Raw genomic sequence first — 15,546 nt, forward strand, 5'->3', positions numbered from 1 at the left:
AACCAAAATGGCTCCACTACTTATGCTAGTATCAAATCATCATCTTTGTAGTTTACTGTTTCAATAAGTGAGTATGAATGAGTGTTTTAAGTTCAGTTCTGTGTATGTTTTCTCACCATTTATTCACCGGTGTCACCAACCTGCTAGCGTTAATATCTAAGCTTATGTAAATTTCAGTTTGTCCCGGGTGAATTTTGAACATTGGTATGCGCAGGTGAGTCCACAGGTACAGTGCAGCTATGGGCAGCAATAAAAACTAGAGATGACAGAGTTAATGAAGGAGGCCACTTTTATTTCCTCCTCAGCTGCTCCGGTCCAGAGGGCATCGTGCTCTCCAAAGCACAGAGACCAGTCGACTAAATTCATTTTGTGGATGAATACCAGCCGTGGAGGAGTGATTCTGGGAAGCAAATCACATTCGTACGGACATCTGATCCTAACTGAGGAGTGCTGTGATGTAGGCAAAGGCTACATGTTTGTGTGTATGTATGTGTATATATATACATATATATATATATATATATATATATATATATATATATATATATATATATATATATATATATATATATATATATATATATATACATATATTTATTTATATTTATATTTATGTATATATATATGATAAGATATTTGGTATAGAAATCTGTGACATTACTGGAAATGTCATGACAATTAGACTGTTCTTTTTTGATAACATTTCTGTCTTGTCTGAGAGGATGTTGCCTTAGTTATCAAACTTGTGTGTGGTATTTACTCATGAGCAATACTGAGGTACTTACTTTAATATTTAAATCTGACACTACTTAATAAGTTTACTTTACTACATTTATATTGTTATGGTTATTTAATATATAAAACATACGAGCAGGACTGTTACTGAACAGTGTATAATGTATTATTGGAATCAAACCAAAATGGCTACATTTACATGCACACATTTGCAAAATTGCTGATAAAATAAATGCAATACTTTTCTCTGATGCAGCAGGCATCAAGTCACTAGTGCAAGTAACTGGTAACTAAAATTATTAAATACATTTAGTGGAGTCAAAAATACAATATTTGCCCGCAAAATGTAGTCGAATGGAAATATATAGTAGCGGAAAATGGAAATACACAATTGAAATACAAGTATCTCAAACTTAAGTGCAGTACTGAAGTAAATGTAGTTAATCGCATTACATCACTTTTTGTAGTTAAAAAAAAAAGCCCAGTTTGACAACAGGGAATAACTGCCAAAGTGATTTGGGGAGTTTTACTGTTGCTAAAGTCAGCTCAACACTAGCAACTTAAGACTTAAAGTTAACTAACTTTAAGGAGCCAAAACCACCTTTGTACCTCGTGACAACAGACAAACATTTCATACAGACTTAATGTTCATCAGGTGTCACACCCCTTCAAATAAAGTGTTACCAAAGTATCAAATAACATAACATAGATATAATAATATAGACTGTGGTGCTGCTACTTTTACTTAAATAAAAGATCTCAGTGCTTCGTCACCACCGTATAAATCCAGATTAATAGATGTAAGCAAGAGTTAGTATTTCGATAAACACATTTGTTTATAGAATAAAAAAGGACACATCTTCATACCGGAGCCAAAACAATCACTTGGAATTGGCAAAAGATGGAAAACATGGTAAAAAATCTGGGAGATAGATTTTAAGATAGACGGAGATTGAAATGAGGGTTGATGAGGGCAAAATTTAATTACGTTTGAGAACAGCTGCGTTGCAGGTGAGAACAATCACTTCAGCATTTTGAAACGTTTTCCAAATCCATAATTTTTACTTTGTGAGCGTCAGCTGCAGCTCAGCCAAAGGGTGCTGTGGGTCACAAATGATTTGCTTTTAACTGTCTTGAAGTCGGTCAAAAGAATAGTAAGAGATAAAAAATCCACCCGCCTTGCCCTTGTTGAAGTAGTGGAGTATTTTACGACTCAGGTTCTCCTTGCGCTGCCACTCGCTCTGACAGGGGTAGTGGAGGAAATCCCTCAGGGGCCGGTCCTCCCACTGCAGCAGCTCCCAGTACAGCAGCAGGGTGAACGCTGCCTCTGTTGTCAAGCACAGGTCAAAGGTCATCAGGTTAAAACCAAACCGACGCGATGATAGTACAGCTACAGATGTCGTGCCACAGTAATGAACTGATACCTTCCAGACATTCTGGGTCTAGGTTTTGTGAACAGATGGCGTTTGAAACAAAGCGCAGTCAGTGGCACAGAGCACAAGCTGCCCGACCGTTGGTATGTTTTGGTATATCGATGGCCAGAGGTGAAAAGTGCACCTGCACAGTTCAAATCATGCAGCTTCTCTCAGTTTTTTTGTCTTTTGCTTAAATCCTGACATGAATATGAAGACTCTGGAAACACTCTGGAGACTGGAAAACAGAATTGTCAAACCCATAGTTGGACAATAAGGTGGATAGAAATACAGGTTTTTTTTTGTTTTTTTTAACATTGAACATTTCTAAATAGTTAGAACATTTGTTCTGTGCAATATTTTTTTATTAGACTTTACTTATCAAATACTTAAGAAATATAAAACATATAAACAAATAGACTAAAAAGACGTGTGTTTGTAATAACACAAGTTTATTCAATCAGCTGTAAAAGCTATTTGATTTCACTTTAGGGTCGAGCTGCAATGATTAGTTGAAATCATCACTGAAGCCTTTTTCTTTTTGTTTTTACACAAAAATGGAGGAAATGGTTTATTCAGGCTCTCGAATATGGAAAGGTCTTGCTTCCCCTGTTTTAAATCACGGTTAGACTGAGTATCTTAGAAGATATATCTCCTGAAGATATTTAAATACATGACTGTGAGCTGACCATATAACTCATTCTTTATGTAAAATGATAGAAACTTTTAGTGACTCCTGTCAGAGTGAAATAGTTTTTTGACATTTGGCTGTCTTGGCTGTAAAATGCGTGAAGCACTGTAAAGAAGTGCACTGCCTGGCACTGAGTATTAACTGTAACGAAAGAAAGAAGTTTAAACCGTGTTGAGGTTTATTGTCACATAGAGTGAATAAACTATTAGACAATGTTTAGACTGCAGGACAAATCAGATTTGCTGTCTCAAATCTGAGACGCATTAGTATAAATCCGATTTGGGACGCATTTCAAACCACCGACAAATGAGGTTAAAATCTGTATTTGCCATTAAAGGATTCGGGCTGACAAACTGAACATTGCCATAGTTGATTAGTTAGAAAAAATATGTGTCAAAAGTGAGGATTTGTTTCTTTGTGTTATGAAATAATAAATCAATTATCTTTGGGTTACTGAGTTGTGTTTATGCGTGTGTTTACCTCACCTGAGGTGTAAGAAATCATGATTTTCTCACAATTTACAGACTCCTCAAGGTTATTAACAAATGTATCAATCATAAACATAATCATTAGTTGCGGCTCTAAAATAAAACAGCGACGAATCCACCGTATTAAACCAAAGATGAAAGATGCCTCTGTCCAAGTTGAAGTTGAAGTTTTGTTTTTTTTAAGCCGGCTATGATCCACACTATAAAAACATGTGCAATCACAGACGACTCTGCACAACACTAATATGTGTTTCAATTATCTTGCCAGCTGCCTGTTGTTTGTTTTACGTAACTGATGAATAAGGTTGCATTTAATTAGTCATATTTGGCTACATTTACGTGCCCACAATGAAACCTCCACTGCCAACACTGTGAGTAAAGCAGGAACACTTAAGCCAGTTAACACGATTACAACAACTGACAACTTCCCCTGATTTCCTGTTTACATGATTGAGAGCGGCATTTTCCAAACCTTATTAAAATGTACTGCAAATGACTAATTTAAGCCTTTTTTTTCTCATGTATAATGCAAATGTGAAATGAATCCCCAAGTCACAAGACACATGAAAAGAAACAAACAAACCCTACAGAGACTGTCTGGAGATGTTCTAATGTGTTCGTGTTGAGCTGCCAGCGCGTATTTATCTCGTCCTATCTCCTGACATTTAGCTCGTCTCTTTATCCTGTCAAGGTTATTTATCTTGCAAGTCTGTTTTCATCATACTTTCTTATCTATTAGCAATCTTGTCTGTGGCTCAACGGGGAATCCAGATCAAAGATCAGTTTCATCAGTTTTTCATACGCTGATGCCCGAGACTCTCTTTTTGGATCGTACTTATTTTTACGATTTACAGACAACTGTTGCTGAAAAAATGTATTCCACCCTGAAACCTCACCTTTAAAGACTTTAAGATGAAAAAAAAACTGAAGATGCAGTCAAAGCAGACTTTATCAGGCGCAATTTACGCCCTTTACTGCTGTTTGTAACTTTTTGTAGTACAGTCAAAAAAAAAATAAGGATATAATCAATCAATATTTCCTGAATCAAAGGCCAATTCCACCCATTTGATCAAACTAGCTGGACACTGACAAGCCCTCAAATCAGACTGAACCCAACCAAACTTAACATAAATATATCGGGGAATTAAAAACAGTCTGATCACATCTTGGGAAGGGGTTTTATCAGCCTAAAATTTTGACCACGATGCACCCAGAACTCCGTCTCCGTCCTAAACTATGCACCCGACATCTCTGTTACCTGTGAAGTCCTCTGCCTGGAGATGCAGGTCACACAGCTTGTGGATGTAGCGGATGTACATATCCTCCTTGTTCACCTCTGATTTGTAGAAGTTCTTGGGATTAATTAAAAGAAAAAACACATGATAAACATCTACTCCGTGAAAATACTGATAAATGTGTTTACTGAAACTGAGAGTTAAATGTATCACATGAATTTCTCACCATAAGGTTGACGGAACCACCGATTTTCTTGTTCTCCAGCTCGTCTCCTTTCATGCAGTCCCTAAAAAATTAAAACATGGTTTATTTTTCTCATTGCACCACAAGTGCTACTATTACTATATATTCTGATTACCACTTATGACACTGATATACCTCTGTCGAATCCAGAGGCTGCAGTTCACTGTACAGATCATAAAGCACACTAGGGAAACGTGATTGCGATTTTGAGTGATAGAGATCAAACTGACTCGACTCGACACTAATCTGGAAAGACAGCATTCAAATATTTTGTCCCATAAATTACATAGTGGCAGGTTTAAACTTACAAAAGACAACCTTATGCTTTAACGTATCGTTCTGAAGTCAATATTGATTACACAGTGTGATGACGTGAAAGGAAGCACGTCTACCTTTGTGCAACCAAAACAGGCAGAGGCATTGTTTCACCTGGTTGCGATAGTGATAGAAAAGATTTTACTCTGCCTTTTTATAGCAGTGAGATCAGGTTCTCCAGGTCAAATTGGGATTCTCACAGTTGTTTATTGCTTTGGACAGCAGCCAGGGAGCTCAAGGTGGCCGCTTGGCTAATGGCGTTTCTTCGCAACAGCGGTGCCAACAGGGATACCACAGGGAAACGCTAGCAGGGGAGAAAGTTAAAAAGTTGTCTATTTCTGCTTTAACCCCAGCGTACCTGTAATCCAGCAATCGTTCAACAAGCCTTGTGACCGACGTGACGAACGAGATCCCCGTCTCTCTCCAGGTCTCCTGCTCTATTTTCTCCAGTAGGCTGCGCAAAAAAACAATACACTTTTTACTAAAGGCGACGAGCACAGGACGTACAGAAATGTGGATCAAAATGTGCGCGGGTATATGTCCTCACCTCGGATAAGGACCAAACAGCTGGGTCCTGGGGTTTGACAGCCAAGCAACACATAAAAGGGAACACATTAGAGGGAAATAATAAAAGAGCAGCAATTTTCTGAGTATCACTTCACAGGCTCGCTAAACACAGGTTTGATGCTTACAAAAGGCTGAAGAGCTCTCTGTGATTATCATCGCCTTTCCCATCCGACACCATGCTGTCCAGCTTGTCCATCAGCTCGGCTTCCACCTACACACACAGACACACATTCAAGCCAAAAGACGTGGGTGTTATTTGACAAAAAGGCTGTCCATCTTTCGTCTTTATCTGCGGCGACACGCGCAATCTGGAGTTCAGAACGCGATACTGTCACACTCACCTGTTTGAAGTTGCCATTTTTCCTCTGCTCCCAATCCATCATGTCGTGGAAAATCGGGATCATGATATTTCTGACCTCGGTCTGAGGCACCAGGGTGACGCCGAGGAAGGGACCCATCATCCCTGGGATGAAGTGGGGCTTGTTGTCGCCTGGATTTACACAGATCAGCACAGATTAGGGCACACTGTTCTTGCTGATTTGATAAAAAATCTAAATGTACGAGGGCTGTCTGACGCACCTAATTTTTGCCACATGCTGAAGAGCTCATAAGCCATCATCACTCTCATATCTCCATACCTACAAGGAAAAGAGAGCAAGATGAAGTGTGGAAAGTTGGATAAATAATTAACCTGTGGAGGAGAGAAGGAATACAATGAATACATCGCTGGTTTCTCACTTGTCAAGGACTTTCTTTCTCTTAGCCGGGCCAAGCGCCTCGAGCTGCAGACTGGGCTGGTTGATGTAAAGCACAGTGAGGCTGAAAAAGGAGTTCCACACCTAATACAAAGCCAAGACAAAAAAAAAAAAAGATCAATTATTTTGACGGTGAATCGTTGCGCGCGCTCCAGAAAATTAATTATGGAAAGGCTCTGACATTGGCTTGGTACTGTGGTGGGTTTTTCCTGATACGCACCTTGAAATCAAAATCGGCCTCTGAAAAGTTCTTGTGCAGCGCCGGCGACAAGAACTGTGTTGTCACCACGATGATACTGCAGAACGCAAAACATTACACTGTCAGCTTACAAAACAAGGTAGCTGCCAAAAATAGATGAAGAAATTTGCAGCACAAGCGTCACCTTCACAGCAGGATTATCTGAAGAGAGACTGATCTAATGGTTGGCTGTATTCCCTTACCATATATCCAGGACAAAAGACGTGACGGAAAAGGAAAAAAGCGGACTCACTGACTTGTTAGAAGCCTCATGACACTCCAGTCTCGGGGGAAGATAGTCAGTTTCATGAGATTGCGGAACACGCAGAAGATCTTTAACAGGAACTCCTGCCAAGGAATATATTAAAAGAAGGTATGCAGTGCAGGTATGTTGCGAATGTGGTGATCTGGCTCGGCTCTTGTGACTCAGACAGTCTCTCACCTTCAGCTCCTCTTTGCTGTGGAAGTTGTTGAGTAGATGGTGAAAGTGGATCTCAGTCATCTGTTGGAGCAGCGAGAGAAGGCAGGAAACATACTCGCCCTGCGTGAAGGAAAATGACGGACATGGGCGCACACATGTTAAGACAGGTTAATCATCACTAAGCTCTACCTGTTTTTAATGCACATCAAAGAGGCCCATGTGGAGTGGAGGCTTACAGTTATCTCAGCAGTGCACTGGGGACAGCGTTGTCCTCTGGACGTCTCCACGGAGTGAGACTTGCTCATGATGGACAGCAGAGTCTGCAGCAGCACGTCCAGGAGGCTTTCCACCATCATCTCCACTTCCTCCTGAACAGAAGACTCCTGAGACACAAACAGCAGACAGAGAAACGCTGAGTGAACAACAGAGATGCAAACATGCTGCTTAATGGGAACTCCTAACAGGCTACAGCTACATTAGCATGATCTATTTTGAAAGGAAGTCTTATATTACATTTGCTTATTCAATTAAACCTTATTGTGTAATCACATGGGGGTTTTCAGTCATATTTGTCTTGCATGCCTTTGATACATAGCACTGTACCATAGAGCTAGTCTTAATTATGGAGAAGATGCTGCTGAGGATCCCAGAACAGATGAGCAGCTCCCTCTGCTGGCGCAGATGCAGGTGGATGTGATGCAGAACGACCGGCAGCAGAATACTACGAGACTCTGAGGAAGGGGCAAAGAAAGGAGGAAGGAGTGGATGTATGTTTGACGGTTTTGGTATCTTCAGGAAAAGAAAACACAGATCTCCGCATTTGTCTCACCAGGGAAGAAGAAGAGGCGGCTCTCGACCGTACGAGCAATGGACTGCAGTTTGACAACATCCATGGACTGGCCGATGTCCACAGTGCTGGGCATGCTTCCTAAGGTGCCCCTGACATATTCGGCTACCTCCTGGACAGTGAACATCTGCAGCAGCTCATCAAAGATATCAGGGAAACTGTTCAACAATGCCGCCTGAGGGGACAAACCAAGGACAGGGAGAAGGAATTTGTAGTTCACATAGAGAACAACATGTTTAAAAATGAAGCTACACTTATATAAAATGTATAAAATCATCACACTTATAACAAACACTGCTCCTTTTACACAACAAATAGACCAAAAGTAAGCTCGCCAAAAGGAATACGACAAATTTCTCCATATAAAGACTCAAAAACCCCAACTGTGTTTCTGTTAATTAAGAATAGATCATCCTGTTTTTAGCAGACTGCAGGACGCACAGCCTCTGCTGCATTGTGAAACCAACACAGGGGGGTGCTGTGACTTACTGAGACGGATGACAGCCCCACAGCATGACCACAGAAAGGCATGCAGTTGATCACACCCCTAAACTGTCCAAGGAAGGGGCGACAGTGGGGGTGAAGGATTGAAAGATCAGTCAACAGAACACACAGAATGAAAAAGAATGAAAGAAAGACAAACAAATTAATCAACAAAATTGTGGATGCAAACTCAGGGGATGGATAAATAAAGACAGAAAAATATAAAAATAAGGACAGTGACAACAAAAGATACAATGAGACATGCCGTGCATTGTCGGTGAAAAATGTCCGTCATGAGGTGAGAACTATCTGACCTGTGTGAACACCAAGTTCTCTGAGCTACGGCTGTCCAGACTCAGGACGAAGCGGATCGACTGGAAGAGCTCTTGAATGCTCGCTCTGAACTGCTCCTCCTCCATCCCGCAGGTGGCCCTCGAGTACAGGATCCGTGACTGGACGATGAACTTAAACAGGTACTCCAGAGCCTGCAGGATGCAGATGGAGAAACACAGGTCAGGTTAAAGCATGCATCATTTCGCGCTAAACAATGAATAAGCACTGAGCACTGACTGGGTTTGTGGTTGATCACCCAGATAAAATCAATACATGAAAGAACATAACAAAGTAGCTTTTCACGTGATCTCATTGGAAAAGGAAACCCAAAGACCATGAGGTAAATGTTTCACTCGGCAGACGTCAGTATCTGAGGATATTTTTGTCAACTTCCTTTCTCTCAGCAGGGAACTGAACACTGAGGTCGTACATGGCTTCACATTACTCCTTATCAGCCTTCTGTTTAACTATTTCCCCAAGTCTTACAAATTAATCCCAGAGGAGAGACCAGAGAGGAAGTGTGCGATACTTTACCCTCATGGCTTCTTGGATGTGGTCCTGTCGGACGACCTCAGCCGAGCGGTCCATGTACCACTTCAGACAGCGAATCAGCTCCCTGCAGGTTGGATATTACAATAATATAAAAGTGTAACTTTGTAGATCTTAAAATGTAGCTTTGTATTTTTTTGTTTGAGTGAAAACAATTAAGTAAATGTTGTTTATACTTGTATGCCAAAGCTCCAGCGAAGTGGTTTTGGATGTAGGAGTCCATGACGGGTCTGAAGTGGTAGAAACGGCTGTCCCTGAGCAAGTTAATGATGAACACCTAATGACACACACAAACACACACACACAAATATGTTTATAATATATATATATATATATATATGCTTATTTCCTGCTTACAGGCAAAATAAATCATGTGGCTGAATATAGCCGTGCTCCTTTAATTTTCCTACCAGTGACTGGAAAACCAGCGGTCCATATTTATCAGTGTTGTCATCTAAAAGACAAAAAAGCGTATCCAGGACATCTCGCAAGAACTGTGAGGAGAAAAAGGAACGACACTCAGCACACCCATCACATCAAAGGCCTTCATGGTTACCAAAATAGAAACAAAGGGTAGCCCCTTCATCAAAAAACATAGCAGTAAAAAAACCATTGTCTTAAATTCTGAGACGATTTCTTACACTATAAAATATGTTTTAATGCAGTAACAGATATGAGAATGACCAAAAGACATCAACATTCATTGTGACTATAATCTGGTAAATAAATATATTAAAATTATAATGTAATATCACCTAAAACCAACAGTCACATAACGTGTGTAGTCTTAGAAAGCTTGACAATGTATTTTCTTTCTCAGCCAGAGTAAATGTGGTATCTTAATCTTAAGGGTGTAGCCAAGGAGGCCCACTTCAGAAGGCCCAGAAGGCAAACATTGTTAATCAATAGATTATCGATAGATCTATAATACAATGACAGCAACCTTGACAATCTCCTCTCCGCTAATCTGGCGTAATCGGCCGAGGATGTCCAACACCCTGTCTGGATGGGCCTTCCAGTTCAGGAGAGCCAGAAGGTCCACTGAAAACAGAAAAAAACCCAAAAATGACTTGAGTTGAATAGGAAGTGAAAGAACATGAAGAAGAGCATGCAAAGGTGTTAACATTACCATTCTGTGTGAGTTTGGTGGAGCAGAGTATTGTGGAGACCCAGAACGTTTCTTTGGGGCTTCTCTGGAAGGGCAGGTTGGCCGGCAGGTTGGGGCAGCTGTTGAAGTCTTCCTTACAGCATGGCAGACTCAGGTACAGGCCCTGGTTACTGAAGGTGGCGTTTTCATCACACTAGAGGACGGATACCAGAGGGTAACAGAAGATTCATTGAGGTTTGGAGACATTTGATTGGCTTTTATATTGGGTGGTGAAGTGGCAAGAGAATGTTCATGTCCTGTCATGGCCCCAAAAAATATTTTGACTAGCTTTCTGTCTTCCAAGCACACTAATGCTGCTTGCTAATGCAACATTAGTGGTGTTACCTCACCTAATTATATTCTAAGGGTTAAAAATGGTAGCAAGGATTTTGGCTTTCTGGCTTTATAGCGTTTATTAAAAAAAATGTACCAACGCAAAGACGCTATACAAGAGTGATACTTTGGCATGCTAACAGAATTCATTATGCTAGCATGCTTAAAACGTTATGCGTGACCTCATAGCATACTAATGCTTCCTGCTAATGTTATTATAAAGTCTTATCCTAAGAGTAATCGGTTAGCATGCTAACAATAGGTTACACACTGATCAAAAACATAATGCTAGCATGCTAAACATTTTTGCCATGTCTTGGCTCTCTGGCCTCACAGCATACTAATTTGTTGTGCTACCATGCAAAAATGTTGTTGTATACTTTCGAATGCTAATAGCAAGTTGTTGAGCATAACATAAAATGCTAGCATCTCTTAAAATGTTATACCTGGCTTCATAGAATATTAATAGTGCTTGCTAGTGTTATCGTAAACATGTTACGTTAGCATACTAAGAAGAAGTTACGCTGATTAGAACAGATAAAACTAGCATGCTAAAATGTCTGACAGCTATCTATGATTTAGGGGTCACAGGAGTTTAGGATTAGATTAATAGATCAATGCAAGTTAAAAAAAAAACAAAAAAAAAACAGGCTTAAAATACAGGACATTGTCACTTCAATCATACATAGAGGTACAAAGTCAAAGGCAACAGGGTTTGTAGCCTGGAAATCTTAATGGACATATTTTTTTACATCATTCTCAAGCTCCTAGGCGAATGATTTCCCACTTTAAATATTTTTTTATGAGGCAGCTCTCTAACTGCTGAGGTCATTCTAGAATTTTAGGGCTTAAAGATGTGGGTCACAGCCCAGAAGAGGTTGGTTATAGCCGCCAGACAAAAAAAAATGTTGATGGAGCTGCTGAACGAGTCATTCTGGGCGGCTTAACTATCACAGAGGAGCTACTGTACATGTTTTGATGAAGTAGAGCAGACAAAATGAATGGTGCGTTTCATTACGTGTTGTCAGAGCGCACCATGACCCACTGTCCACTGCTGAGAAACTGCAATAAAAGACACACAGAGAGCTGCCAGCAGTGGACTCCCCACCACCACCGACACACACTACCACAGCTGAAGGCCAATTTAATGCACTCAACTTTTAATTTGAAAGCTAAGGACACAAAAGGTCAAAGTTAAAGGGATCCTGAAGTGTATACTTTGTCACATGCTGGTTTTTACAGTTGATAAAGAACAACACACATCGGAAATGTGCGTTAAGCCTGCACACACCTTGTACACATACAGCTCGTGGCTCTCATCTGACAGTGTGGTCCCGTCTTCTCTCATCAGAGGAGTGAAGGCAAACCCGAACAGCTTTTTCTCTCCTTTGTCTTTAGCTGAAAGGAAGCACATCACAATAAACACACATCGTCATGCGGCATCTACGCAGCACAAACCATACTTGTGTAACTCAACGTGCGATCCCATCCGTTCTAATAAACCCGTGGAGAGACAGATGATTGCCACTGAGCTGCATTACTGACTCACTGGAGCAGTGTCTGAACTCAAAGCGTAGGTGGGACCCCCTGAAACGATCTATGGGAATTGGTAGCTTGACCATCTCACTCCAGCGAGGGCCGTTATTGTGGTACAGGACGAAAGAGCGATACTCGGTGGTGTTGGGCTCCCCGCTGCCCAAACTGATGCAGTCCTGAGGAGAAAAAAATCGAGCACAGATAAGATAACTTTTAGTGACATATACGTTCGATGACATATCAACTTTAGCGTGTGGGCGTATGGGGGGGAAAGTTGCACTCGCCATGACTCATTAATAATAATGATATGGTGCATAATAAGTCTTGTACTTAATGTGTCATACTTTGAGTGTGTCCCCGTCGGCGTAGAGTACATAGAGCGTGACTTCAATGTTCTTCTGGACACTCTTGCCTCCTCTCTCAAACTCCCCCCGCTCCAGGGTCAGATACAGGTCATTGCGTGTGTCACCTAGGACAATAACAAAGAAGAAAACTTTGATCAAAGGGGAAATCCACCTATTTTACATACAAAAGTCTGTATATTGGTCTTAGGAAGAACTACTACATAGAAACGTAGGTTGCACGATGCCTTTTGTGGCTTGGTTGCGAATATGACATACTGTAGGCTGCAGAAGCCTGTGTGTTCTCGTTCTCATAGAGGCAGCTGCTGAAAACTGTGCATGTCGGCTGAGTTACAGCTTATGACATAGTACGCTATTAAATATCTGTAGAGTCGAACACTTGAAGGCAGTCATGCATCCTCTGGAAAAGGGGTTTCCATTTTCGGTTACTCTTACAAGTCACTTGCCTCAGTCGGTAATGTCGTAATTTAAATGGCAATAATCTTTTAAGATAACAAGTTACTTTCAAATGTAAAACTAACACTGACCATAGGGGAGGGGTGTTTAGTTCATTGTAATTTGCAGCCTCACCACTAGATGCCACTAAATCTTACAAACCGCACCTTTAATACATCCATGGTGTGGAGTAAGAAATGAGGTTACAAGACCTCTATAGCCTCCTCATTGCTAGCTACTAGCATAACAAACACAAATCTCCATGAGAACTGTTTGCAGTCGTGTTGCATTGTGGGCAATGTTTTTCACAAAAATGCATAAAAAAGACCAAATCTGGACCTTCTGCATTAATTTGTACTTTCCTCTTTGTAAAATGCTACTTTCCTTTGTACAATGCTAAGTCAGTGGAGCCCTCCTTTAAGCTTGACACACCACAACGTCATGGGCAAAATCATTTCCCTAAAGCCCTGTCATAGCCTTGCTAGCTTGAGGTTTAATGTAACCCTCAACAACAGGACAAAGACATCTCAGAAAGTCCCAGATGATGATAACAAACATGTCTCCTGCCTCGCCGATGTTAATAAGTTATATTGTACGCGTCAGCCTCTGCTCCACAGATGAACCGCGAGCGGTCAACATAAATTAAGCTGCTGTGCGGACTAAGATGTGCACCACACGTCATTGTTCTTGTCAATGAGAAATGACCCCGCTGAGTTGTAATACACTGTAGCTCATGACTGCCTCAGCACCTTCTTGTGAGGTCAGTGTTTAATGGAATAAATATCAGAGGCAACAGTGGAGGAAGATATTGCAGTTATTTATAAAATCAGATTATAGTTATTTATATCCGAGTCATTTCCTTGGGGACGGATGAGTCACAAGGGTTGATATTGGGAGGTATTTCAGGCTAACTGGAAAAGAAGCTGGAGAGGAGCTGGCGAGGAGGTGGAGAAAAGGAGGAGGAGAGGAGAGGAGAGGAGAGGAGAGGAGAAGAGAGGAGGGGAAAGGAGAGGAGAGGAGAAGATGGTACATTTTCAGAGGACACAGAGCAGAGCGGTGTTATCTGATGAAATATACCGAAATAAACACACACCTCTCCCTTTTTCTCTTTAAGTTTTCTTTGAAGACCTGTGCTCTTCATAATTTGCACAGCACCTGACCTAAATGTTGATCTTCCACCAATAGAGACTGAGAGTCTCCAAAATACCAGTGGTGATAGAAGCACTTTCACTTAAGTCCTGCATTCAAGTCTTACGTAAAAAGTACATTGTGTACTAATACCGTGGTTGGTGTGTGTAGTTTTAACCGCTTTATATACAAAGGTACGTTAGTGTGCGTTAAGTCCACTGGATGGGTTGTGAGACCATTAATGAGGTAGGAAAGAAGAAAAAACTAAATTCTGCTACAAAAATTACAGTGATTCCAGTTTTTGCACCTTCCTCGAGTTCCCTCAAAAAAAGGCCACTTGAGGCCGGATCCAAAAGCAAGTCAATCCCCATAGAGCCTATGTTAAAGTGCCCAGCTTGAAAGCAAAAATAAACAAGTTAACAGTCTGATTATTACAAAAACGTTTTCAGACTGTGTAGCTAATTTTATCCGCTCTTGACAACTGTACAGAGGATGACTCATTTAAATTAAATTAATGCTTTAAATTATGCTTATTTTAGGGCATTGGCACTTGAGTGACAGGAGTAACCAGGCTTCATTTGGCCCACGTTGGCTCCACCTCTTTGCCCATTTTTTGGATTACGTAGAGATCAGGCACCGCCAAGATGACAAATCAATGTAAGGGGGGGGCTCTGCAGTAAAATACTCATGTGAAGTGTTTTAAACGTCATCACTACTTGTGTAAGTGCACTAATTTTCCATGGCCGATAAATAAAGATTAAGCATGTGCTGTGAAACCAACTTGTATAGGATTATTTCTCCATCACAACAGCCCACTCTGCTCTTGCTTTTTTCCTGCTGTTATCTTCAACTCATTAACCCACATCCTTTGCTTTTCTGACATCTTCCATGCCCTGTCTCTCTGATCCTTCACCTGCACCCTCTGTTCCCTCATCTGTGACCTTCTCCTCCTTCCATCCCTCCAAGCCATCTGGCCCCAGGTCCTCTCCTCCTATCTGAACCTCTCTGTCCCCATTACCGCCTACTGCTCTTTGACTCCTTACCTGGCAGGATGACATCTGGGAAACCCAGTTTGCGTGTGAGTGCCAGGGCCCTGTTGAACACAGCCTGGTTCTCCCGTCTGATCTGCTCCAGCTCACCTCGCAGCAGCTGCAGGGAAATGATGAGGCCTGGGGGCAGGAGGGGGGCGGGGTGGGCATATGTGTGTAAATAGGGGGGAAAGGGCAAATGAAGAGGTGTCAGGTTGTGGGAGGAAAGTGAAATCGAAGAAAGGTAAGGGACGCAGAAGAAGG

The 15,546-nt window shown here is 41.2% G+C and overlaps 1 protein-coding gene across 3 annotated transcripts in view; it reads right to left on the reverse strand.

Annotated features, from left to right (window-relative positions):
• The window catches only part of dock3 (dedicator of cytokinesis 3), a 57,078-nt gene that overhangs the window by 11,414 nt on the left and 30,118 nt on the right, over positions 1 to 15,546 (reverse strand). For all 3 annotated transcript variants that reach the window (XM_030423215.1, XM_030423213.1, XM_030423212.1), the window contains exons 14-38: positions 15,298 to 15,423; positions 12,674 to 12,798; positions 12,343 to 12,505; positions 12,085 to 12,191; positions 10,443 to 10,614; positions 10,257 to 10,354; positions 9,724 to 9,807; positions 9,490 to 9,590; positions 9,299 to 9,380; positions 8,746 to 8,916; positions 7,931 to 8,123; positions 7,705 to 7,832; positions 7,338 to 7,484; positions 7,123 to 7,221; positions 6,934 to 7,028; positions 6,663 to 6,738; positions 6,426 to 6,526; positions 6,267 to 6,325; positions 6,029 to 6,177; positions 5,813 to 5,898; positions 5,668 to 5,694; positions 5,479 to 5,574; positions 4,788 to 4,848; positions 4,585 to 4,678; positions 1,914 to 2,062 (exon numbers count right to left, since the gene is read on the reverse strand). In XM_030423215.1, coding sequence (XP_030279075.1) covers positions 1,914 to 2,062; positions 4,585 to 4,678; positions 4,788 to 4,848; positions 5,479 to 5,574; positions 5,668 to 5,694; positions 5,813 to 5,898; positions 6,029 to 6,177; positions 6,267 to 6,325; positions 6,426 to 6,526; positions 6,663 to 6,738; positions 6,934 to 7,028; positions 7,123 to 7,221; positions 7,338 to 7,484; positions 7,705 to 7,832; positions 7,931 to 8,123; positions 8,746 to 8,916; positions 9,299 to 9,380; positions 9,490 to 9,590; positions 9,724 to 9,807; positions 10,257 to 10,354; positions 10,443 to 10,614; positions 12,085 to 12,191; positions 12,343 to 12,505; positions 12,674 to 12,798; positions 15,298 to 15,423 — 2,789 coding nt within the window. The remainder of the gene's footprint in view (positions 1 to 1,913; positions 2,063 to 4,584; positions 4,679 to 4,787; positions 4,849 to 5,478; positions 5,575 to 5,667; positions 5,695 to 5,812; positions 5,899 to 6,028; positions 6,178 to 6,266; positions 6,326 to 6,425; positions 6,527 to 6,662; positions 6,739 to 6,933; positions 7,029 to 7,122; positions 7,222 to 7,337; positions 7,485 to 7,704; positions 7,833 to 7,930; positions 8,124 to 8,745; positions 8,917 to 9,298; positions 9,381 to 9,489; positions 9,591 to 9,723; positions 9,808 to 10,256; positions 10,355 to 10,442; positions 10,615 to 12,084; positions 12,192 to 12,342; positions 12,506 to 12,673; positions 12,799 to 15,297; positions 15,424 to 15,546) is intronic.

Source organism: Sparus aurata, chromosome 7, assembly GCF_900880675.1.
Source record: "Sparus aurata chromosome 7, fSpaAur1.1, whole genome shotgun sequence".
NCBI lineage: Eukaryota > Metazoa > Chordata > Actinopteri > Spariformes > Sparidae > Sparus > Sparus aurata.